Consider the following 26,632-nt stretch of genomic DNA (forward strand, 5'->3'; position numbering starts at 1 on the left):
GCCAACAATCAAAACCCAAATTCCTTGAGATATATTGAACTGGAGTATGATCCCTGGCACTGAGTCTCCATCATTTGTTTGCTTATAACTTGAGCAATGAGGATAGTGAAAACAAGCATTAAAATATTGATGCACTATGGCATCTGTCATGGTATTCTTAAGCAAGTTCTCCAACCTCAGCTATTGTAATGAGAAAATGGTCAAGCTTTCTGCCATGTAAAACCATATAGTTTGCATTTTATTCCCTTGCATTTCTCTGAAAGAAATAGCTTAATTCTCTTTCCAAAACACTTGCTGCTACAGCACTTATCTGCTGACCGTATGTTCATAAAACTTGATTACCTACTAAAAACTAAGCAGTACCATATAAGCAGGCTCAACATCAAGACATTCTTACAGCACTGTGTAAAGTTATAAAGTCCCTTTACTTACACAAATGGACACTAATTACCTTTTAATAGTTTGAACTTCCACCTGCCAACATCTCTGGAGAGTAATCCCATGTCATGGAAAGACTGACTGCTGCCAGCTGGGATTCTTTGTTATTAATACAGAACCATTTCACAGGAATATGACAGCTCTAGAGAACGAGCAAGGTGTGATGGATGAAGAATCCTTCACAAATAAGGCCAAGGAATTCATTTAATATATTCCTAAATGCCCTTACTGTGCAATATCTTCAGGGGAGTTTATATACTGTACCTTTAATTTCAGTAACTGATTTTCAATTTGTGCTGTTTCCAGTTGTTTTTGCTTCTCTCTCAGCTTTTCCATAGATTGCTCATGTGTGTGTTTTAAATTCCTTATTTGTTCCCTTATATCAGTGTTCTCCAAAGTAACATCCACTAGAGTTTTCTGGAAGAAAGAGGCAAACCACATATTAAAAATCGCAAATAATCTAGTTTGCTAATGTGGTCAAGAGATTATGGAATAGAAAAAAACATTTAAGAGATTCATGATTAGTCAACACAACATGAATAGTTTTGAAAGTTTTAACATATAAAATTCTGACTTTTTTTGTATTTGGTTTCCTAGAAGGAATTTCCATGAGGAACATATTCATTGAAATCAAGTCCTGGAGCACTATTAAAAAAGAAAAGAAAAAAAGGAATATGGATACATTTTAGTACAAATGTTATTCCCAACAGTCTTCCTTTCTCCTCTCCAAGATCCATGCTATACATTTTAAACACATTAAAGTGAGAAAAACTGTGACATACAAGAAAACAGGATCATTAATTGTTGAGCTCAGATACATGGGAATTTGAAAGTCTTTAAAACAGAAAATATGTTCCCGCATTCTCCCTCCCCCTAGATTTCACAGGTATATACAACATCACCAGTACTTATTAGCATCCACACATGCCACTTCCATTTCTATTACCTGGTGAAGGTAGGTATAAGACAGAAGATGTTCTATTTTGCTTAATACAGAACAAATTACATCGTCACCTTACAATATTCTGTAAAGACATGACTAGTGACATTAGTCTGCTGCAGATCAGTATCTCTTGAGTGTACACTTTTTAAATTGTTGTTACAAAATAGTTGCAGATTTTTTTCCTTAGTTTCTTAAATTAGATGCCTCAGATACCCAAGACAAGACTTTATTGACTAGCTTAGTGTTAGAATCTGTATTTGTTATCCATGTTTAATGTACACTTTTAAATGCACGTCAGAAAATGAAGTTGTCAGCTGTGAAACAGCTATTAAAATGTACCTGCAAGTCTATTGATGCTGATGTCAAGGAGCTGTTCATTTCACTAAAGCTATCTAAGGCTGCAGCCTGCACTCGCACATGATTCTCTAAGGATTCCTGATGAGCATTTGTCACCTGAGCAGGAAAAAAAAAGAAGTTTTATATAGAATAATGATCAAGTTTACCTATTGCTTCAAAGGGACCTACAGAATAGACAGACCCCATGGTTAATTTCCACAGTACTAGGATGCTTAAAGTATACAAACCACGTCCCTGCACCTCAAAAACATACAAACAAAATGTATAATTCAAATATGCTAACAGAAACAAGGCACAAGTAGCTATGTTTGTTGCTGATCTGTAATCAGTGTAAAACCTGTCTGTTTTCTGAAAGGACAAGAGAACACTTGGCAGAAAGCTTATATAGACAGAGTGGGTGGACTATAAAAAGTCACAGGGTGAAAACCAGAAGAATGCAAGAAAAGAAGAGATCTAGAAAGGTTTGGGTGAACTGTAGAATAGCCTTAATTAAGAAGGAAATGACTAACTGGATACATAAAGAAGCAACACCAAGACGACTCAAGGATGAAACAATATGAAGCAGGCAGGAGAAGTCAGCAGAGAGCTATGTTATACAAAAATTTGTCATCTGTTATACAAACACACACATGCTTAAAACTGGAGGGAATAAAAGCACAAAATGACATCATTTAAGAGGAGACAGAAACTCAAAACAATGTAAATTATTATGAACCATTCAGTAATAAAAGAGGAAAAAAAATATTACTAATGGAGGCCAGCCCAACTTGGATTCTTTGATAAATGAGATTTGTTTCTCGATAAAAGCATAAGAACACCAGGGACCGATATGGAGAACAATTAGTGTTTAGTAACCAAGTCATACATGGATTAGATCAACACAGGGAGCAGAAGCCAAGTAGTTACTGTTAACCCTATACAAATGTGTGCTCAGGTAAAACAAACAAACAAACAAAAGCAGAAATGCTTTGCATGGATTAAGAAAGTTGCAAGATAAGAACTTGTGTGAAGAAACATACTGCCCAGGGCTGAGTATTTGAAGTACAAACTTCAAACAAACTCCATGAACAAAAAGTAGCCCTGGAAATTAATGGAGAAAAAAGTGTAGTGATTTAAAGCTGAAGCAAAGAGTATAGAAAGGATTTTAAATAGGATCCTCAAATAGCATGTAGGATGGCATTGATGTAAAAACAAAAAACCAATCAAATCAAAAAGCGTATGTTATTAGGTAGAAGAACACCTGGACTTTCTTTCAGGAACTCTAAAATACTAAGAAACAGGGTGGGGAATGTCTCAGTGTGCTGTTTATGTCAGAAGGAATCCTTCGTAAACTGTACATTTGCTTCAGAACTAGAGATTCTGAAAGAGCTGGTCATTATCCCCAGTGATTTTCAGACTCAGGCACGATTTTTACTGGTCAAGTGTAAGATCCAGAAATACAGAATATCATCACTTGTCCTCAGTAAGGACCAGCCACAAAGAAGACAACACCACATCTGAGTCAGCATTTGCCTACATGGTACTCAATCGGGGGTGTACCTTGCTGGCATCAAGACTAATTAATTCAGTTTTCTCTCCTTCCTCTCAAGCTGGGGTGATTTTTTTATTATTGATATTTTATTTAAGTATACTAGTTGCCACAGATTTCTGTTCTGTGTTGTGATCTGTATGCATAAATACAGCATGCAGGGAACTAACAGTCTCCAAATAAGACTGTCTGAAGGGCACAAGTCTGGGTCCCAGACCCTTAAAAGTCAGGCTATGTTTAATTGTCAAAGCTTCTTCTGAACCAGGGCTGTGAATAACCGTATTGAATATAAATTCCACAGCAGGTTTTCAGGGGAACTTTTTGGAACTAAGAACCCAGCTTAAATAGATGAATAGCATTTCTACAGACTGCAGCAGCATTTATTGCTAAAGCATACATCAGAAGAAAGGTCATCAAATGACCATCACAAGGTTCCATTAAGAACCAAAAGGTAAGTCATTTTAGGAATGCCATGCACTTTAATACTCAGTAATATTACTACTTCTTTTACTATCATGTTTAAACAATAGAGTCAGTAAAACAGAACAAAGTCTGTTGATATTACACCAACTTGAAGTTGCACGTCACTCATAATTATATAATTGATATTTTTCAAATCACCTGGCAGATGACTGCTCCAAACACCTCCAATAATTCCTAAATTGTCTAGAATGAGCATGCACTCAGATGATGCTATTAAGATTGTTCTTCTATTTCCAAGAAACAGGCAATTAATTCCATATGCAAAAGCATCCCTCTCCTACTTTACCTTGCTGGAGGGAAAAGGTAGATAAATAAAAGAAGGTAAATATTTCACGTTACAGAACAAACCAGAATGGTTTGAGATATTATTTCTGTTTTTCTAAAGTAAAATAAATAAATAAGTAATTAAAAAAAAAAAAAAAGAGAGAAAAATGTCTCTAGATAGTACAGGGACAGTTATTCTTTCCCTACAATTGAATGCATACTTACTTTCAGTTCATTCGTAAGCTGTTGTATTTTTCGTTTCATTTCATCATATTCCCCATACATTTTCTTTCTTACTTTTTCCAGAGTTGCTCTCACCTGGTGTTAGAAAAATCACATGCCTTATCAATCAAACTTACTGATGATACTGTTTATACTGGGACACAATATTTTGCTCCTATATCTTTTACTGTTACTTTTAGTGATGGCCATTATTAATCTAACTTTTTTTCAATAGTCCTTTATACTTAAGACAAGAAGTTAAGTCTTAAGAGCTGTCTACATAGGAATGATCTATATAAAAGTCTCTGAGTAATTCTAAACTTCTCTGTACACACTTAAACACTAGTAAATTAATAATTTAAATGAATTTCAATTATCCGTAAGTCATTCTAACCTAATTTGATGGCTAACAGAACTAAAACTAATTTGAACATACAACGTTTTCTTTCTCAAAAAAGCATCCACACATGGATTTAATACACATTCATTCTATTTAAAGTGTTTAATTAAGTTTTCACTGAGTGTCCTTTGAAGATAAACCCTTTAGTTTCACTGCATTTGGACTTTTAGGCTCATAATTAACTAAACAATATATTAGCATAAATTTACGAACATAATTTCAAACCTGAAGAGTATTTGATTTTATTTAAGAACTACGGATGTAAATTATGTCTTGCCTTTCTAAACAAAAAGTAAAAGAAAAAAAAACAAACAACAAAACATGTTAGAAGCCAGCTTGGGTTTGCATGCCATTACAAACATGCAAAGAACCAATTTTCTTAAGAGCACACATTGTAAACACTATTTAGACGTTCACCTACAGTCTACCTTCCAGCTATATAATTCAGATCTCAGATTTTTATTTTTTTTCCTCCCTGCCCTCAATTGAACACAAACTGGCTGCAGATAATCTAGGGCAGTGAGCTTACCTTACCTCTGCATAGCTGAAGTGAGACTTGGGGAAGGAAGGAGGGGAAAATATCAAGAGGAGATATTTCTGGAAGCTCTGTGGTATACACACGCCCTCCCAGAAAGAAGGGTACTGGCCACCAAACCTATGCAAGGAGTGGGCACAAGCCTACTCCCAACTACTTGCTCCCTTTAGGATGAGAAACACAGAAGGAAGCTGACTCCTGCACTTCTGAAGGAAACCCTCCTTGTCCTGTTCCTACACACGTGCATGCCCCCCGCAAGGTCCAAGTTCGACAAAAGAAATGATCAGCAGTTCTGATGTGGCCCACCATTTTTGGTCTATTTAAGTCAGCACATATGTGGCACAAGCTGAGAACTTTTATTTAAGACTCTACTTTTAAAGATTGAACTTATCTGGCAGGCCAAAGTTCACAAACTAGCATAACTGAACGTAGCCTCTAAAAGACAGCAGTGCAAGGGTCAGTACACCTCTTCAAAGGGCTTTCCCACATTTTCTGAAAGCATCAGTACCCTGAACACGATGCAAGACATGCTATTGAAATGCCCTGACATTTCCCACCATGCCACAAGCTGTGGCATTTGCAATGAACAGCGAAGGAGAGGGAGATGGTCCCAGTCCAAGCAACCTGCATCAGGTATCAGAAGCAGTGCAACCTAGGAAGCTGCATCATGCTGTATGCCAAGCCACCCATCCCCCTGGCAGCACTTCAGCAAGGTAGATAAACTACGTAGGCAGGAAAAGAGCAGCCAAAGCAGCTCACATGCCTTGCCTGCGCAGCAGTAGCGACGTATCCTAATTGGCAAGTGCAGGAACTGGAGAGTGTAAATGCTGGGAGCTGGTAAACTGTGAGTAATAAAGGAGAAAAACAAGTCCTGATAGCTGAAGACTAGGCAGATGCTAGGAGTACACATAATTACAGTCTCTTACACTGCTGGCTTAACTCGGTGCTCCTCCCTTTTATAGCAATGCAGTTCTCTTGCACTTGAATCAGTGTAAGATGATAGCCACTGACCAAGAGTAGATGGAAAGAGGTCAAATTATTTGCTCTGGGCTAATTAAGGAGTTATTGCCAAAGTCTGACACACAAAGAGATGGTGAGTTTCAGGCACAGAAATGAGCAGCGTCAGAAATGCATTTTTTTTTTCTTTCAGGAGAACTCCTGCCAATTACGATAAATGAGCATGCACAAAGAAAATAGTACAAAGTCATCCTTATTAGGCTGACTATTTTAAGACTGCCCCAAGACATACCCAAGTGATTTTAGTGTATCACCTAATTTAGGAGCCTTTCCAAAACTGGGATGGGGGAGGAGAAAGCAGAAGAGAAGAGAATTTATCCTTCCAGGTGTCTGCTTACATAGATTCTCCCGTATCACACTGAAAATTTTGAAGACTTCAGGTCAGGGACCCCAAGATCTGTTTGGCAAGTTACTTGTCCAGGTTCCAGGTGCATCCCTCACCTCAGTCATCGAGCATTAAGGACTTGAGTTTGAAACATATAGCTCCCAAGTACCTAACGGGTGTTTTTGTTTTGTTTTGTTTTTTAAACTTGAGTACCAACAAGGCAAGCATTTAACTTCAAAGTGGGTTCCTGATTCCAATTTGGATGTTGGCCTAGATGTCGGTTGTCCCATGGTCACTCACAGCTCTACATGAATAAATGGAAGGGATATATGACAAATTTTGAAGCTGAAAGAATAACTCACTTCTTTAATGTAATTCATCTCTTCTTTCAGCTGATCAGCTGACCAGCCATAAACCACCATTTCTCTCTTATGGTTGTTGTCAGTCCGGTGCACAACGCCATACACCATTCCATGAGAAAGCGTCCCTGGAGACATGCCATTTGGTACATGGTAGAGCTCCTTAAAAACAAATAATAAATTATTTTAAAATCAGTTCTAGAATAATTTAAAAACAAAACAAAAAATACAGTAACATGGGACCAGGAGAGACAGTCAACTAGAGTGAAAGCACAGGAGCACCTAAGAATACTAGTTCCCAAATGTTTTGGGGCCAAATTGTCAACCTTCATACTTTTGGGATGATCAATAATCAGTTCATAATTGACACAGATGATACAGGTGTCTAATTGCCATTGACTTTAATAGAAGTGGTATATGTACAGTCAGGAGCAACAGATTGGATTAGTGCAAGAAGAGATGGGGGCACAGGAGAGAGAAAGCTACCCTGGCTTATATGCTACTTTTCTGCATTCTTCTAGAGTGTTATTAGCTTTCACAGTTTCCCTTTAAATTCTTGAAAAGACAGAGTTCCCTCCTGCCCTCTGCGAAGTCCCTGCTGTGCAATGTATCAAAATTCACAAGTTTAATAAAACTATTTAGAGAGTTCTCAGATGAAACTGATATTGCAACTTCTTAGCTCTTACACAGAGCACAGAAAATATCATTTTATCTTGTAGATAAACAATCTAGGATTTTAGTTTGCATTCTAGGCTAAGGACCTCCAAAGCAATCAAACATCCATTTCAGTGTTGCATTTCTCTTCCAGAAATTGTAGAACTGACACCGTAAGAGCCAAAACAATGTTATGAAACACAGCATCCACATGAGCATTTCCGTGTTACAAACTATTATAGGAGGACAGAACTTCAAGCACAGATCTTGGTTGTTACTTGACTGGCAGCTTTAAAGTGCCTACATTTGTTATTTTGGCAATCTGCAGAAGTTTATAAAAAAAATACTTGTGATAAATGTCTTATTTTAAGGTGCTCTTTGCAACAGACTCCTCTTATTCATCTCATCAATATAGGTAAGAAAAATACTCATACAAACAGTAGGAATCATTTCCCTCAGCATGTAAATAAATATCTGCAAGATGAGATGTAACCACCCATCCTAACTACTCACCTAGCCTCCCTTCTAATCAACACAGAGAAATATACTTCTGTAGCAATCACCCGAAATAAGTTGGACTCCATAAGTACTAATTTATCTTCTTGTTTATGAAGAATTTAAACAACTAGCTCAGATGAAAACATCCACGTTATGGCTTTTTAAACTAGGGGGGGAAATAATATCACCTAACTTTGGATGTTTGCACATTGGGAATCTAAATGAATGATTCTTTGTGAATATAAAGTTAGAAAGATACAATCTTGAAAAACAAAAACAGCTGTTACTACTTAATTTTGCACGTTGTCTTTTAAAGGCCAGTGATAGAGATAAATTACTTACAGGTAATTTCACTAAACTTCCTTTCTCACAAAAGATTTTTCCCAGGATGCGGATAAATCTGACAATATTTGCAACATTGGCATTTGAATATATTTGTTTTTGTTTTGTTGTTCAGTAATGACACAGCATGAAAACCTACAGACTTTGAGAGTCTATTAAATCTAAGGAGCATCTAAATGCTGTATGTGATACCAAACAGAAGCAGGAAGAGATGAAACTCATCATCTTGTATCCACATGCAACCGCACCCCAGCTAGTCTCCAGTTCGTACTATGACAGAGGCCAATGGTGATATCTGCACTCTAAAGCAGTAGCTCCTTCAATTTTTAGCAGCCAAACCAACACAACTGAAGTGGCAACGTAAGGATAAATATTTCTTTGTGTAGGTTAAAAAGGAACAGGAATATCTATTTGGATTAAAAGAAATGGCTAAAGATGGACATCTGTTATACATGATAAAAAGAAAGGTGCGTTCCTTCTGCATGGCACTGACTGATTTTCTCAACATTGGAAAACCTTTACTGTATCACTGATGGCTTAACCGTTTTGCTGAAACCCTGTATGTGTGCATGCAGAGCTGGGAGGGGAACAATCATGGAGCAGACACCTGATAAAGACAGTTTCAGGCAAAGAACAACAAGGCTACAAGTAATCATTTAAAATGAATCAATTAGAAACACCTAACGGAAAAATATTGAGCCACCAGTCCTACCAATAACAGATACAATTCTGCAGTTTGAAAACACTATATGCAAAGCTTCATATCCTGATAACCAAAAGTTACATAAGTACCTCTTTTTTTTTTTTTTTTTTTTCCTACTTAGGACGCATAATACAAACAAAAAAACTAGACCTGATTTTTTGAGAGTAAATAACACAGGAACTAGACGGGGACATGACTCAAAACTTTAGTGTGTTTACTTCCAGGGTTGTACAGTTCCTTTGGTAGTTTCATCTCAGCTCCTCCCCTGCATCTGGATAAAGGGATTACATACAATTTTCCATCTTCCAGATAACCACATGCATAATCACTTTGATTGTTTAGAAGTTGCTAAGGCCCCAGACATTGAATTTATAAATCCATACCCTTTACCAACTCTCATTCATTTTTTATGAGGTGAACAGCTGAGTACCAGCAACTACTAAGATCCTTTGTGCCTCTGAAACATTAGCAGAATTGTTTAAAGTAATATTGGCAGAGTTCTGCATGAAGGTTATGATCAAGTCCCTTATTTCTTGAACATTGTAAACACATTCCTAAGGAATGCTTTAAAGGATTTTGCCCCTCTAGCAAAGACCAGCAGATTCAGACACTAGGTTTGCAGCCAGAGAATCACCCATGACACTTAAATATTTCACAGATGAACAGACTTAAATTTACATCATAATGGGCACACAATGAGCATCATAAGTATGCACAAAGCCAGACTGGTTTCACTTCTCCAGCAATAATAATACACTTGTCTCCAGTCTATATCTGCACAAGCCTCCCAAAATGTCTTTGTCACTTCTTTCAGATTAAAACGAATCTCCATCATCTGTTGAGTGTTCCAGTTCTACTACGTGCTATTTACAACACAGGATATTGCTTTAACTTCTCATTGTTTTCCTCTGTCTCCCATACATATCCACTCCCACTACTCATATTTTTCTGACAAGGTCCTCGCCTCTCTCTAGTTTGATCTGCAGTGAGGCATCTCAGTGATGATAACAGAATAAGTAAATACATGCAAGTATTTAGAAGCAAGTAGATACTGTAAAGTTAACCAGAAAAGTACATAAAGCTGGAAGGTTTCTTTAGTTAACCATTGCTTTTTAAGGTCAGAGTATCAGCCAACTCCAGAGTACAGGGAAGCTCTTCCTCCCTCCCTGCCTATGCACTTGATAGCACTGGAACAAAACCTTTTCTAAGTGCAATGTGTTGCCCCAAAATGTGCTGAAAACCCCTTCCAATATGACATGCTTATCTGAAAAGGCAGACGAAACTCAAGAAACTCATGAATATTTCTTTGTGGCTACAGTCAATTGTTTGACAATCCAAGTTAACAGCAACAACACATCGTGTTGCTGTACATGAATAATATAGCAGCTTCCAGGAACATGCTTTGGCTAAGTTGTAGCAATAGTCATGTTGCAGTTGGCAGCATCACACAGCATGTCCTAAAGAAAAGCGGACTGTGTTTACTTAATTAATAATTATTCAATACAGAAGCCGACACCCCTAGGTTGCAAAAGTCTTGATAATTGCCATGCATCCTGTTTATGTCTACGTTCAAGGAAGTAGCACAAGCAGCACATAACGTAATATGAAGCAAAGACACTATAAAATAGACTCATATTTAAATATGATTTGTGAGCTGCTTTTTGTACCGCCCATAGTTTTATTAGCATTATGTAAATGACACTGAGGGGTGACTTCTTCCAAATCCGTCTCCATCAACTTTTTAAATGCAAGTCAGGTACCCCCATGCTTCATACTTTCTCACCGCCCAGGAAGCAGAAGCCTAGATGAGGTGTCTTATTTTGAGGAAAAAGGACACTTCGTATAATAATTTGCACAATTTCAGAGGTAGTACACACATGGTCTCGAAATTTTACTGTGATCTTCTGTTTATCAGCACCATCTAAAAACTTTTCTTTTAACCTACAACTTAAATATTTAGGTAATGTTTTATCTGTTCCTCGTCTGCTGCATTCCAGGGGGGTTCTGAAATATCCAGTTATCTTTTGTGTGCTCACTGTGTATACAAAGAACAAGAGCATTCACATCGTTACTTAGGTTACATATTTTCTGTCCAGTAAAGTGACACATTTACAATACTGAGTTCACCAAGCAAAGTTACTGTGCTCTTACAAAACGCAGCAATGTTTTCATATTTCTTCATATTCCCCTACAGCTTATGGAACTCATGTTACATTCTGGGATGTTTCATATATAAATAGTATTAAAATATGGAAAATATGCCAAGACATAGACACAAGCATTCTTAAACTCATTGATGCTAAATCAGAAGCTTCATTGAACACATTCAAATTCTTAAACTCCTTGTTTTTTATTTTTTTTTTTAGAATTTAGGTGCCTGCCTCATAAAACAGAAGTAGCAGGCATTACACAAAGTCACATCTAATCAAAGAAATCTGTACCCAGAACACCAACATTTATATGCTAAGAAAATAAGATACAAGAGAGTAGTAATCACAGAGGTCAGTGGAACTCTTTCTGTGGTCTTCATGTAGTGCTATTTTGAATGAAGGAGTTGCTTAAACAGCATTTCCAAAAACAATGAATTTGTGCTGGAGAGGCTGAGAAGCAGCCACCTGTAACAGGTGAACCACATTTGTTATGTCACAACTCCTGATATGCTGCTGGGAGTGGGCTGGCAGCCACAGATCAGCAGAGAAAATAGGCACTGTCCTAGATTCAAAGTGCACAACAGCCTCGTGTTCATTGCACTCATGTTCTTTGATCCAGCCCTGACACAAGTTTCTGCTTGGTGTTCAGCATAACACACTGGAGCAAATTCTCCTTCTGGCTTCCTTACAGTCTACATTTTTGCTGGGAGAAAAATGTTTACTCTGTTTTTGTATTCCTACGCAAGAAGCAAAAAGGGTCTCACCTCTAGGATGTGACCATTTAAAAACATAATTAAAGAGTTTGAAAATATATACAGCCAAAGTACCAATTACAGTTAAGATTAAATGCTGTTCAAACTCTGTTGAAAGCCACAGAAACAGGGAAGTGAGACAAATTTTTATTTTTTATTATCTTGTCAATGTGTCCAAACAAACAAAGAAACAAACAGATCTCTCTATACATATCTCAATATTCTGCCCTTGACCATCTAACTGCAGCTTCCAATGACACTTCCAAATTTAGGCATGAGAGCCAAGAAAGGGATAGATGGATAAAAATAAGCCCAGGCCCAAACAGAGACAATACAATTGTCTAGTAGCTCTTTATTATGCAAGACAGAACAGGCCTCAGGACACACAGATTTTGCATACAATCTGACCAGCACAATATTCCATTGTACTTCACGGTGAACTAAGCAGCCTCACACCACTTTCATCCATTGTCTAATGTTAACAGTAGAAATATAACAAAATTATGATAGTTTCAGATACTCTATCTGAAGTGCAACAATTCAGAGATATTTAGCAGTAAGCTTTTCACCACTAAAAAGCAAACCAACCAACAAACCTGTACTGGTGTCTTCAATTCTCACATATTTCTTTCAAGGTATCATAGCCTAAATAGGAACACAGAAATCTGGCCTGGCACAAACTCTCTCTTCCTCCATTTTTTAAGATCATCCCCTAACCGTGTACTATCTGCCAGCCTTTCACAGAAGACAGGGAGAGGCCATCCTGCTGCATTCATGCCGGCAGTAATTTTCTTGCAACAGAACTGCCCAGCTCTGTCACTTCCTTTTCATCTCTTGCAGTGGTTCATTTTTATTTACTAGTAGTATAGCAATAAATAAGTCAACCTAGAAACATAATGTGCTGATATAGATTTAAGGAAATACTGCATATATCTTGGACTAAACTTTCACTACAATGAAAAAGGCCAAGGTAACATCTACTAATATAACCAAGGAAGAACGAGTTCTGAACTGACAGTGAGCTCCAAAACAAAGTACTGGCAGAATCACTGCTAGCAAGCCCTTCTGTAGAGTTCACTAGCTGATTCTGTACCTGACACATCTCCTCATGGTACCTAGTCCCAGAAAGTATAGAAGATTAACACGTGTGCGCCAGTGAGCCATCGCAATGTCACATCGGGGCACCTCAAAATCACCTCCTTCCAATGAAAGATTAGAAAGAGAAGATTACAACCAAATGTCACGCCATGGTATATTTATAGTTTTCTGGCATTCCCTGTGACACAGCAAGGTCTCTGCTCTCCTTCCTCATCAGCGGCAGGCTGAGTCAGGGAAGAGTCTCTCTCTCCAGCACTTGTCCTGCCAGAACAGGAGAGTGCCCAGCAGCTAAGCACAAAGTGCCTGATCTATCTGAGCACTCCAGCAAAGACTGGATGATCCCACAGGTTATGGAGTTTATTTGTGTAAGTCACACCAGTGCTTTGTAAATATCAAAAATAATTTCCAAAAGTTTTTCCTTTATATTTATTTTCTTAACACCCAACATTTAAAGACAGCACAGAACTCTAGCTTCCAACAAGTCCTGCTCTTCAGTTTGAATCTTGGTGAAGCTGTATTTTTTAACATTAAGTTGTAAAGCAGAAAGCAGAAAACTGAGCAGTTCTCTAATTTCTTTTTATTACCCTTATTTCCAAAAGAGGGACATAGTTCTTATAGCACTGTGTGAGTATTACCTAATATTTGTAAAATTCCTTATTCTCAAAGTGCTTTATGGAATTTCATTAACAGAGTCAGTTGAACATGGGTGGATCAGCAGAGATATCTGATAACTGCTTTCAGGAGTTTTGTTTTTATTTTTTTTTTTTAATATTTTTTTTTTAATCAAGTCTGAAGTAAGATAAAACTATCACAGCATGACTAGTCAGGAATCTTGTATGCACCGTAAGTTACTGTGTAACTAATGCAAATATATAAAGCAATACATTGCATAGACAATACAAATCTACAGGTAATAAATTACCTTCTTGTTTCAGAGGCATGAGAAAAAACAGTTCATGATCAGTGATTTACTGTGGCTGCTTCTACACCGTAAGATTATACAGTTTATAAAGTATGTAAAACACAAGTAGATGACATAATTACTCTGTATTTTTTAATTGCTATGACACTGAATAATTAGATCCCATCTGGTTCTGAAGACTTTATGCACACTTTTGTATACGTACTAAACTTCAGAAAATTACTCAGAACATGCAATAATTGAACTATATATAACTTTTTTGTTCTCATCTAAAAGGACCCATCTCCTAAAAACCACCGTGCAGTATACTGGAATGTAGCATGAGCTGAATAATGCATTTATTACCTTTCATATCTTCTTAACATTCTTTGATATAAAACCCACTTGGATTTATGTGTATTAATACAATAATTACAATACAGTTATCATTAAACACAGAGTCTCACAGAGAAAAAAGAGTAAGTCACATAAGAAAGTGCCCAAGAATTGTCCAAGCCCTAATCATTTACACTTCTTTCTCATTACTACACTACTCAGCACAGTAAAGTGAGTAAGTCATGAGTCAATTTCTATCCTCCTCGAAAACAAACTTGTATTGCTCTTAGGGCAACAGGCGCATATGTTTAAGCTAGACTAAAGGTTTCTGCAAACAGATACAAACTGACAGAGAACTCTAAGTGGTGGGCAAAGATACTCTAACTGCTGCAACTAAACACCTCTGTACAAAATTAATTATCACAATTTATTGGTGGCCGAAATGTAGTTTACATGAAGGCCTTTTTACTGCATTCTGTAAATAACATCTACAGATCCTCAAGGACCTATTACTTTACCAGAGCAGTGTATGAAGATCTGAGTGTGTACAGGATTTCAGCACAACAAATGTCTGATAATGACTCTTTATTTTGACCATATTACTTAGCATTTGTTTTTATTTTTTTTTTAAATGTTTGTATTTCTGTTTCATTTTATTGTTACTTTTGCTTCTGATTACCGCTACAAAATTATTTCAAAGAAATCCTATTGTTGTATTACTTCTTATTGTCATATTGCTATTCAGATATTTTACTGGTTAAACAAGACAAATTAAACATCTATTGCTCTGAAATAGCTCTTAGAGAACAAATTCTGTACCAAAGCAGCTGTAAGATTTTTTTTTTTGTGCATACTACTTGCTTCTATGAAGAATTGCCCTTCTAAACCCTTCTACGTACATGACCTTCAAATCACTTTCACTTCAAAACAACCTTGAATTCTTTGTTTTTTATTTCTTATTAGTATACCACTGGTTACCAAAATCAGCTGACACAGCAAAGCATCCAAGCCCCAGGCCAGCCAGCTCCCCTGCACGTTAAGGACCAAATCTTGTACACTGTTAAGCTTATGTGAAACAGAAGATCTCCTTCAGTCTAGGATCAAGATCCTGCTTAACACAAGACCCTGCTTGTTGACAGCAGTTTCCTACTCTTCCTGCTATACAAATATTAAATAATCAAGTCTTAAAAGTACCTTGGTCACACATCACCTTCAAAGTTTGTATTGTTAATCTACTATTGTCCTTCTATTTTATATGCAGTTTTCCTGTCCCCAACTCAGGCTCAAAGCTCACAGCTGATTTGCTCAGCTTTCGTATGTTCCTCAGTCTACCCAGATGATCTGGTTCCCAAAACAACTACGATCAGCTTTTGTGGATGTCTATATTTACTCCCTGTTTACACAGTGTTTAACTTTGATTGCTAAAACTTACGTTTTTCTTTCTTTCGGGTTCCTTTGCTCCCTGTTCAGGCTGTGAGCCTTCATCAGGTGGCACTGTTAGGCGTAATCTACAAACATTCATCTGAAAGAAAAACAGAAGTTTGCTTTTAGTTTAAAGAGTTACAAAAATTTTATTTTAACAACTTGTTTTGCAATATGAACTGTACCAACTTTTGGGTTTTCATTTACTATTTTGTACCTTCTGTCACATATCTGACAAAGAAAAAAATTATTTGTTAAAGGCTAGAGTTTGTTTTTTTTTTAGCTGGTGAGAAATAATTCAAGGGCGTCCCCATAATTACATACCTGAAATAGCAAAAATCCATTTTAATCAACAACATGTTCTTATGTACTCATAAATGACATTGAGAGCTGAGATATCAGAACACTGAACATAATTTCCTAGTTTCTCAGTTTTGTTTGCAGATTTGGCATACTTTTAATCTTCAAAAGTAATTATTTAGAGACAAAAAGTGCATTCTGGAGTGGATGCCCCTTTTTTAATCAGTACATATAAAAATATTTGGTTCTAGGTTACCTCATTACTGGAATTCCACTGAATTCAAACAGAAATATTATTGAAATATGTTACATACAAAGCTGCTTATAAATACTAAACGTAAAAATGCATCACAGAAAATTTAATAAGTCTTGTTTCCTATCTGACTTCAGAAAAGTCATCCTATTGCTGGGGAAACAAAAATGTCCATAAAAAGATCAATGTGAAATATAACCTACTCTTTAGCAGGTTACATGTGGAGGCTACTTTGTTTGTGCAGAGGGTTCCTCACTGTCAATTCATCATTAAGCTGTATGCTATCAACTCTGTAACAAGAAGCCTCATAGAAAGCAACAGAAGAAACAAAGCTTAGCATAAAAGTGGGTTGGTCATGCTTTCGTATTTCCCAAAGAATTCTGAAACAAAGAAACACATTTAAAAATGATGAGTCCTTGCACACTGGCTTTAGACACTGACTGAGTGTGCTGAGAAGAGAATACCATTCTTCCCTTAACTGCAGAAGCAGGAAGTGCTTCCCGCTTACAACGAAATTATCAAGATTTATTAATAATAAACTCCTCAACATTGGAGCTCATTGACTCACATGGTAACTAATACCATGTTTTCTCACCTATTTGAATTTCTCCTTGCTCTTTCTTCCTATTAGCTTAGCAAGGCTTTTTCCTCTAAAACATGAGTGTTGATAACATAAAGGGAGAGTCTGGCATTCTTCCATGTAGGCAAACAAAGAAAGACCAGACTCATAAATAGGAAATAGGACTGAATTTGTGCTGTGCTGTGCAGGAAGTGATAGATGAGGCCAAATTTTCCCTACAGTGATTTCAGTGAAAGAAAATTGGGTTAAAAGAAATGAAGGGATTGTTAGGATAAAACATGAGAAATACCCTCAAAGAAACAGAAAAAGATACTGACTGGCAACTCAATGTGAGGAGAAATGAAGTTGTATAAGATTCTCTGAAGCTGGCAAATGGATTGCCTGTTAGTCAGTATAGGACTAATTATAGCCAACACATTTATAGATTCACAGTGCAGTGATTGTAAATAAGCAATTATTCCTGTGCATGTACACCAGTTAGTGAATCATGACTGCCTGTCACATTACAGCGATTTGTGTGTTACAGGGTTACCATGAAGGAAATCAGAGAAGCCCAGTACAGAGAAAAAGTAAGTTGTAACAACTAGCTTGGAAACATAAGGCAGTAGCAAGAACTTGCTGCGACTAGGAGCACTCTACAAAGGATTATTATTTAAACTGTTTTTCTTGCCCTTTTCTTTTCAGACTGCCTTCTTATTAACTCCCTGAAGCGCACTTTTATTCCTTTTCCATTTTCTTTTTTTTTTCCAAGCTACCACCAAATTATTAAAACACCTCGAACAAGTTCATATTTTCAGCAGTATTTCTGACACAAAATGAAGATTCAATGCTTCACTTTGCCTGCTGCACAGAAATGCCAAGCAGAGGGTGGCATTAGCAGACATCGGAGAATTCCAAGCTTGGAGTCACACCCAGCGGGGCTTGTGCAGCAGTGGCAAAGTACCTCCCAGTTTTGAATTCCTTGCTAGGACAACCTTATATAGGCTGTACTCTTGTCATTGTTTATAACAATAGCCCTACCACGGCATCCCTGGGGAAAGAGCAGCAAATGTATAAATTCACTCCTCCTACTCCTGGACCACAGGTGATGTACTCTACCTAAGGACGGAATTACAGACCAATCTGTTGAAATTCAACAACGCTATGGAGATCAGAAGGGAAAAACAACAGGCACCACTTTCCCTTCAACCTTCAGAAGCAATGGATATTGTGTCTATAGTGTTCTTGCTATGTAGTGTTTCCTAAAGAAACACTCTGTTGGCAACTTTACGAGACCAAATGAATGAGCAGGTTCACATGGAAATCACAGCTGGCCCTCCCCTAACAGTAAGACATGGCTGAAGCGATGACTTAAAATGGAAATGAAATCCTAACAGGAAGAGCCTCGACTCAGTGCCAAACAGTGGAAGAATAACGTGCAACTGAGGATGAAGCAGTAATTTACAGAAACAATTGGGTTTTGTAGGGAGAAACCCAGGAGGAGAATGAAAGAGAACTCCACTAGCAGGGGAAAAGCTGTGATTCAATTTCCTTCAAATGGTAACTGACAGTAAGAACAAGCAATGAAAAACTGAGGGACAGATGTGGCTTTCACCCTACCTTTATGTCACCAACATTGCAACTTTGTGAGCACAACTTCTTTTTAAAAGAAATAGAACGCGTGCAAGCATCAAGTTTTCTAGACTATCAAATTTGAGTTTGGTTTACAGCATCAGTAACTTTGACAAGCCAACAAAATAATTTTCATCATGCTGGCATTTTATGCTCACTCCTGGATTTTGACACCAGCAACCCACAAGCAGTATTTCCAGAGCGCATCTGACATCATTTGCAAAATGAATATGCAGACAGGAAAACAAAGACTGGAAGGTTCACCCCACCACAACACCAGACAGCAAAAGTTTGCTGACAGCAATGGAAGTTAACAGGTGAAGACATAGTCTTTTATACAGCTTCTAAGAAGCTAGTGGGACAGCATAAGTGAGAGGTGCTGCAATATGGCAGTTAAGAAAAAGCCAATCTAGGTTAGTTAAAAATGTTAAGAATCCATGGCCCAGATCCACAATCCACATTCATGTTTACCATCCTACTCAAATCACTAGGGTGCAACTTAAGATAAATACAGATGACAGATCCAGTTTGAGCAATGTTCTTCAGACTCTTCTCCCCCTTTTCCAAAAACCAAAACACCCAGAAAGGGATTGACCATAGTTAACTATGTACTGAAATAATTGCAACGCTAACGTTGAAATAACGAGCATTGGTTTGATAGAATAATTAAAGTTACTAGCACAGCAATAGAAAGATAAAAGCTGCTCTATTAACAACCAGTCCCGATTTAAGATTTTTACAGTACCCCCAAAAAGGAAGATGTGGTTCAGTATCAATCTTAACTTCAACTTTGGAGTTAACAATACCAGAATCTATTTTCAATGACCAAAAATCACTTCCTTTGCCTAACACCAGATATTAGTTTTAGAGTTTTGAAGGTGAGAGCAAAAATAAAGTAGTTTTTTAATTTCAGTCGGTCTTAAAAAGCAAAGAAGAAAGTACTTTCTCTGGTCATTTATCTGCTGATTTTAAGTCTGCTTCATTTAGGAAAACTCCACTGTGAGACTGCCCACTCCACCACAATTAAAGGACACTTTTCCTGTGACCATAGGCATGCAGGAATGTGACACACATCTTTCATTTATTCTGCAGTTATTCTAACTGTCTTCCTCCTGTCTTTCAATAACTCATTGTATGGGACGCACATTTCCCTACAAAAGGAACAGCAGTTTCCCTATGGCTTTCATTTGCAAATTAGATTTTACCAGTTTATTAAATAAAGTTCATTTTACATTGTGCTTGGCAAGTACTTCCTGGGCATGAAAATAAGAAAATTAACACCTGAAGACAAATTATCTTACCTTCAATTTCTTTAAGAAATACTAAAACAGAAAACTCAATGGGAATGCAGTAGACGTACTGAACACAAGTATGATTTCCCAGTCATCCTAAGTTTTCCACACGCATGAACAATTTTATTTTATTATCAACCTGAAATTTTGTATTTCCTAAACCAAAATTAAGAGTTACCATATAGAGGTCAAAGATGTATTTTTTTTTCCTGTGGCAGAACCTACTTGCATGCTACCACATGAAACATACAGCAACGTGACATTCTTTGCTGTTTTTATCATCCCTGAGAAACTCAAATTTTTGGAGTGTCAAACCCGTGCCTAAATATTTCAAGATGCATCATGATCACAAAATTGGAATTCTTTGGAAGAGCGAGCTTACCATTTGATTTTGTTGATTTATTTCTTTACCCATAGAATGTGCAGCCCCAGTGATAAGTGTGGCTACTGCAGCGCGAGGGGACTGTTTAGAGCAGGGTGGCTGCAGAGACACTGCTGGCTTATCTGCCAGAGTTTTAACAACTTTTTAGACATGTTTCCCAGCAGATCAATTCATCAGTGTTATTTACCTTAGTTACAAAACTTACAAAAAGCAAGTTAGTAAATCATATTTCTGTACCTGGTGAACTGATTTTGAAAGAAATGACCTTTACCACCTAAACCACTACGGCAAGCTTCCTCGTGATGGAAAGTCTCGGCGGACAACTTCTCAGCTGTAAATAGGAAGACGCATTTCACAGGAAAAGAGTCTCTAACACATGCCCAGCTCCCTCACAGGTTTCCAGAACGGCCAGGGACCGCCCGGCGCTAACAAAAGCCCAGCAGGACGCCCCAAAGGCTCTGCCCTTCCCGGCACCTAGCAAAGCCGCGCAAAAAGACGTTTCCGCCAGCTCCGCGTGAAAACCCCGCCAGCGAGGAGGAGAAGAGCCAGCGAAGCGCTCCGCCGCCAGCCCCAAAGGGGACAGAGCCGGGGGGCCGAGCCCGCCGCCTCGCCCCGCGGGACCCCCCGGCCGTCCCCCCGCGCTGCCCCGCGCACCTTCCTCCGGGCGCGGCCGCTGTCCCCGCCCGGCCTCCTGGGGGTGGTGGCGGTGACGGTGAGCCCGGAGCTGTAGCGCAGCATCCCCGCGGGCCGCCGGGCCGCCGCTGACTGCGGCTGCCTCGGGCCGGCGGCGCCGCTCGGCTCCGCTCCGCCCCGCGCACCCCGCCGCGGGCGGCCGCAGGGGCCGGGCTGCGCAGCGGCTGCCCCGGGCGGGGCGGGCCCCGAGTGGCGGCCGCTCGGCTACCGAGAGAAACGGGCGAGCCCCCCGCCCGGGGGGAAGTCCCGGGAGGGGCCGGCAGCGGGAGTCAAGGCTCCGGTAGCCGGCGCCGAGCGCTCGGCCCGCAGGGAGGTGGGCGAGAGCTCAGCCCCCGGGAAGCGGGGGAGGCACAGCCCAAGGAGCCGCTGCTGTGGGGAGCAAATACACGGAACAGCAGTTCTGAGACGGGTTATCCTTCCTCTCCCTGTAATTACCTGGGAATAATTAAGACCACGAAAGAGCACGCTTATGGCTATGTGGTGTCCTTGCCCACTAAGATGCTAAGGAGCGTGCTACTGTGGCTCCGTGCTGCTTCCCGAGCCGCAGAAGGACAAGGAAAGGGAAGCAATTTGCTGCCCACTCTCGGTGCACAAAGTGTCCGTTCTCTTCCACCTCTCGGTTCCCTGTCCCTAGGGCAAGACGCTGAGCCATCAATGTGATACGATCTGAGGAAGAGAGGAAGAAAGTGTTGTGCAGGCCTGGAGGAGGGAACGAAGGGTCTGCACTTCGGATTCAGTCTTCTCTCTTTTCCCAGCTACTGTTCTCTTCTCCCCCTGAGGAAGGTAATACAGCACCAGGCAATGAGCTAGAACAACCACTGGTATTTGGATTTCTCGCAAGTTGGGCTCAATGTTACATCTACTGTTTTGTGTGAAGATGTCCCATGCCCACAATCACATTTCCACACAAGTCATCCATTGTCCTAACTCACACCTGCTTTCAGAGGGGGGTTGCAGGTGGAGGATCCCTTTCAATAACAGGGATGTACTTTTTCAGAAGTACGTCACTTTCTTGCTGGGCTGTCTCTCAGCAGCGGCCACTACTTGTTCCTGGCAAGCAGAAATGTCTCAGCTTAAATGCTGGTGTGCAGCCAGCCGAGGGCCTTCGTGTGGTTTCAGCTGGGAAGACGTTCACATACCTGTGAAGTTCTCCTTATTAGCGAGAAGCCTTCAGAACTTCATTCCCCTCTGAGAAAATGTGTGTACACAGGGCTGTCTAGTCATTGCCAGGCACAGACAGAACTGCTTTTCCTGGCACAGAAACTAAACTTGCACCACACTATGGGAAAGGACCTTTCTTCCCGTGCCCAATTATGATGAAGTGAGGTACACTGATCTGGTCTCCGGGAGAACTTGCATGATCTGCATCAGCTTTGAGAATTATGATTAATTTGATGGAAATCTTTTTGGTGCAGATGGATAGAAAAGACTTGTCCACGGGTAATACAAAGACCAATAATACAAATCCAGTTTGCTTAGCTTTGTCTAATTTGCTAGCTGCTTTTCCTATTTCTTAGAAAATAGCAGCAGGCCATGTCTGCCTCATATCCCAATCTCTCTTTCAACTGGGGGATCTTCTGCCTTTGGGCATATCCCCAAATTAAAATCCTCTAAGAAAGAATAACCTGTATGCAGAGTTAGTAGTCTGCTTTTGTTTGGATGCTTTAAGAATCATCTCCTTCCCTTTCCCCAAATCAGCAAGCTGCACAAGGGTAGTGAAGAGTCTAACTTGCTTTCTACCTTGCTGATTTAATTGGCTGTGTATCCTGTGCACCCACCTATAGTTTCTTCAGCCATTCTGCAGGCTGCGTGGTCCTATGTGCATAGTAAACATTTGAAAATGTCTCAATCTCTAAGCTCTGCCAAGACAGAAAAGAATCTGTAGAGGTAAGACTCAAAACCAAACAAATCCAAAACAAAACAAAAAACACCAAACAATACCAAACAAACATCTCTTTGCATGGAAGCAACATTTGGAATAGCAACTTTCTCTCCCTCCCCAAAGCTCAGATACACTACAGAGATTATGGATGGAGCTGCTGGTATTGAACAAACATCTGGTACCCCAGGTACGAAATAAGAAGCTCAAGAGAAGATGTTGCAGAAATGTGAGACATACATAGAAGGGCTGCAAATAAAGGTCTAAGTTGCAGGATACGCTGCTTACGAAAGATATAAATGTTCTCAAAAAGCAGTTGGATAAACTCACGGAAGACAAGCTACAAGGACTGTAAATCACAAATATATCAATACAACTACCAACTGACTCAGGAGGTCCTTGAATTTTAAGGTTTGTTTTCTCTCTCACCCCTCACGGAGACGTAAGTCAAGAAGCGACATGCCATAGACAATCCATTCCCTCTTTCAATCACTGAGAGATGAGGGAAAAACATCTGCTTGGTTTCAGCTTGGACCTGTGACCCTACCTGGCTAGCTCTGATAAAGTCTGAAGTAGATTTGCCAGGATTTACAGCTCTTATTCCCTGCAAGGGTCATAGCACCCTTCTGCAGGCACTTCTTGCTGTCTGTGCTTTGGACATGGCACTAACTTACAGAAACAGGATGGCGGAATGGAAAGTAAATCACCACTTGATTAGTTTGACTAAACCAACACTATTCTTTGTATTTTTACACTTGTGCAGACTGCATAAAACATATACACAGCCATACAGACTGCTCAGACTCTATACAATTTGGTGGCAGAAAATAATCTGACCAGGATGGATGAGCTTTTAGTTCAAAACCTTCCAGTGCTTTTGTGAACGCAATGATCCAAAGGAACAGCAGGTTAATTACAAGCTGACACTATAATGTGAATATCTAGGGCAATACTTGTTGTGAAACAGCTAATGTGATTATGCAGAAACTGTTTAAAATTTGAAGTGTAAGTACCTTTTTTCCACCAGCATCACTCGTCTAGGAGGTAAAAGACCGTTATGCTGCAGGAGAAATGAAACAGTGTCACAGAAACAACAGGCCTTTATGTTAAAAGTCACAAAATGAGCAACAGGACATACAATACATGGAGTAGGGAATAGGTCTCCCCTCACAGAACAGCAAACTGTGTCAGCAATACTGTTGGACTAGGCAGCCTGGCCTTACCTTAACAAATCGCCTCAAAGTGGCCATGTTAAAAGGCTCATTTTTTTCATCAATATCTTCCCTCCATCTTCAGACTAACAGCTGACAGAGTCCAGATGAAAAATCCCAGTAACACCTTATCAGCTGGAATATTAGTCCTGTGGGATTGGGGAATAATTGTGGAGTTACAAATTGTGCAAGAACTCACACAAATGGTCATTAAGGTTATAAATTCCCATTTGTATCGCTACAAAAATGAAGTGTTATAATTAACTTCTAATAGTCTTCACTTTCCAGAGGGATTAAAATCTGTTCTGCCTTCTTCATCCCGAAGGCATGAAACCCATTTATAGCAAAGACTGTCAAATGGACAGATGCATATAAAATATTTCAAAACCAGACTTGTTAAGACCCGTGGGCTTGATCACCTATTTTTCATCAGAGCTGTTCTTTTTTTTTTTTAATTTTTATTTTTTTATTTTTATTCTCCCCTGCCCCCGGCTAGCTTTCACCTTTGTATTCTATAGATAAGCACTTAGCTCAGTATCATGTAACTCTCAAACTTTCTTTTTTGGGCATTACAGCTAGCATGAAAATGTTGGCCTGTTAACAGACATAAAACAGCTTGTTTGGGGATGGTCATCTGAAACTGAGCCTCCAAATTCTGTAGTTGTAGGCCTCATTATATGCAGTATACAAACCAAAGTATAATATATAATATTGTACGGTTCTGGTCTTGAGCAATATTTGCATCTTGCACTGGCAAATACGCCTTTGCTACATTTTGGAGCTAGTCTGGTTTGCAGTTAGCCTTTTGAAGTGACATAGCACAGCTATCTGAATATCCAGCTTGGTTTAGCTACAAGCATCAAATCACTTCTCAAACCTTTTGACATAACTGTTTGCTGTCACATAACACTCTCAGTACATGGCAACTACAGGATTACTACAGAAGCTCAGAACCTCCCCTGCTGATCTCAGATACACACATCTATAATTAGGAATTCTTACACCAGGAGTTTGAAATGCAAATTATATATTTTATTTTGCAAAGCCTTCAGCACCCATTTTGTGTGATTATTTCAGTTACAGTTGAACTAAATCAAAAAAGAAATTCCTGAGTTACCTGCAATAGCAGCTCAATTCCACTTTTACTGGTCATCAATCAGTGACTATCATTTCAGTAACAGTTTTTCTTTTAATGCTTTCTGTTTGTAGTTGTTTTCTTACCTCCGAATTACAATCCATCTTCCTGCTGAGGTTCTCAAAGTACTTTTTCAACTATGTATCAATGAACTCGCAGAATCCTAGATAGCTCAATAAATAAATAATACAAGGCAATGGTAACTACCATTTACTGTAGAAGAGAGAGAAAGGACAAAACAGAATGGGTTTGTCACTCAAATTCATATCTGGACAAGAATGCAGAACTGGCCATCAAAGCTAATAAGGTAATGGTAACATTTTTCAGTCACTAACTCTTTGGTCTCTAGGTAGCACCACCTCCCATTTTGCTGAAGCATGTATGGCATCAGTTCAGTTCTTATTCAGCAGAAGTACCACCCCTTGATTCATCTTCACCATTTCCTCTTTCACATGAGCTTCCTGTTCAGTTAGCATATGGTCACAGCCCATTGCAATGTGCCCTGAGATAGATACGCAGTTCTAGAAGCCTGTCATTCTTCCTTCAGCAGTAGGCTTTGTTTTAGTCAGCCTATGCTATGCAAGCAGGACAGTTCAATATAAACATCACGTAAAAATAATGCAGCATAGGAGTAGCAGCATTGCTCATGCAGGGGTGTGACTCGGCCAGGTCATATAATTGAACTGGTTAAGGTAGGTAGGAGAGCAAAAAACAGGCACGCCCACCATTAGCACCACAGTTATATTGTTGGGTAGTTGCTTTTAAAACTATTCCACTCCCTAGAGATGATATCAAATGATAGATCTCTTCCAAAAGGTTATTATTTTTTTTTTAGTACTGTTATTGTGGCAGGAAACAAGTAAATTTTAGAGGCAGAGGTAAACTATGAAGTACAAGTTCTACAGATGAGAGCAATGGACATGTTTCAGGGACCGAGAGTGTTAAAGACAGGAAATCAATACATATATTTTGTTTCCAACTTGCAAAGGGGAAATTTTGCCTTAGTTCTTCATTTCTCCATAGGAAATGAAACAGAAGAGGAAGAAGGGGGAAAAACTACACTCTGTTCCATTTTATGATAGAAGACTGGAATAAAAAGTAGCAGACTTCAGCCCTACTTCAGGGCAGAGGATGATGGAATATTTTTCTAATCAATAAAAGCAAACAGGCATTTTCTTGAGCACCTGCACAGATACTACAAAAGTTCTTCGTTGTCTGGCTGTGCCTGGTTTTAGACCTGGTTTAAGGCCTCCATTCCTCTTTCCCCATCTCAGAATGATGCTCATGGTGCTTTAGCAATTATTAGTGATTTTCGCAAACCATTGCCTGTTCACACCCAGAGCTGGCACATGCATAAAAGTTGTGAAGTCGAAGATCTCATCCTCTTATTTTCTTTCTAAATACTACTAAAATGTTTATTAGAAATCGTGTAAAAAGAAAATAAGGTGGAAGGGCAGGAGTTTTAACCATAAAATACCAGATCATACTGATTCTTGATATCAGGCAACTATCATCAGGAAAACTTTGGTCCCTCCAGCCCTAAAAAATATTCTAGTGGACCTATCTGTA

At 39.0% G+C, this 26,632-nt stretch overlaps 1 protein-coding gene across 1 annotated transcript in view; it reads right to left on the bottom strand.

Annotated features, from left to right (window-relative positions):
- MYZAP (myocardial zonula adherens protein) overlaps window positions 1–21,000 on the bottom strand; it is a 57,465-nt gene extending 36,465 nt beyond the window's left edge. The window contains exons 1-6 of the mRNA XM_084532180.1: window positions 20,800–21,000; window positions 15,738–15,827; window positions 6,875–7,033; window positions 4,239–4,331; window positions 1,721–1,834; window positions 703–855 (exon numbers count right to left, since the gene is read on the bottom strand). Coding sequence (XP_084388306.1) covers window positions 703–855; window positions 1,721–1,834; window positions 4,239–4,331; window positions 6,875–7,033; window positions 15,738–15,827; window positions 20,800–20,883 — 693 coding nt within the window. The 5' untranslated portion in view covers window positions 20,884–21,000. The remainder of the gene's footprint in view (window positions 1–702; window positions 856–1,720; window positions 1,835–4,238; window positions 4,332–6,874; window positions 7,034–15,737; window positions 15,828–20,799) is intronic.
- Between the last annotated feature and the right edge of the window lie 5,632 nt (window positions 21,001–26,632).

This window comes from Aythya ferina (assembly GCF_964211825.1).
Source record: "Aythya ferina genome assembly, chromosome: 11".
NCBI classification, from domain to species: Eukaryota; Metazoa; Chordata; class Aves; order Anseriformes; family Anatidae; genus Aythya; species Aythya ferina.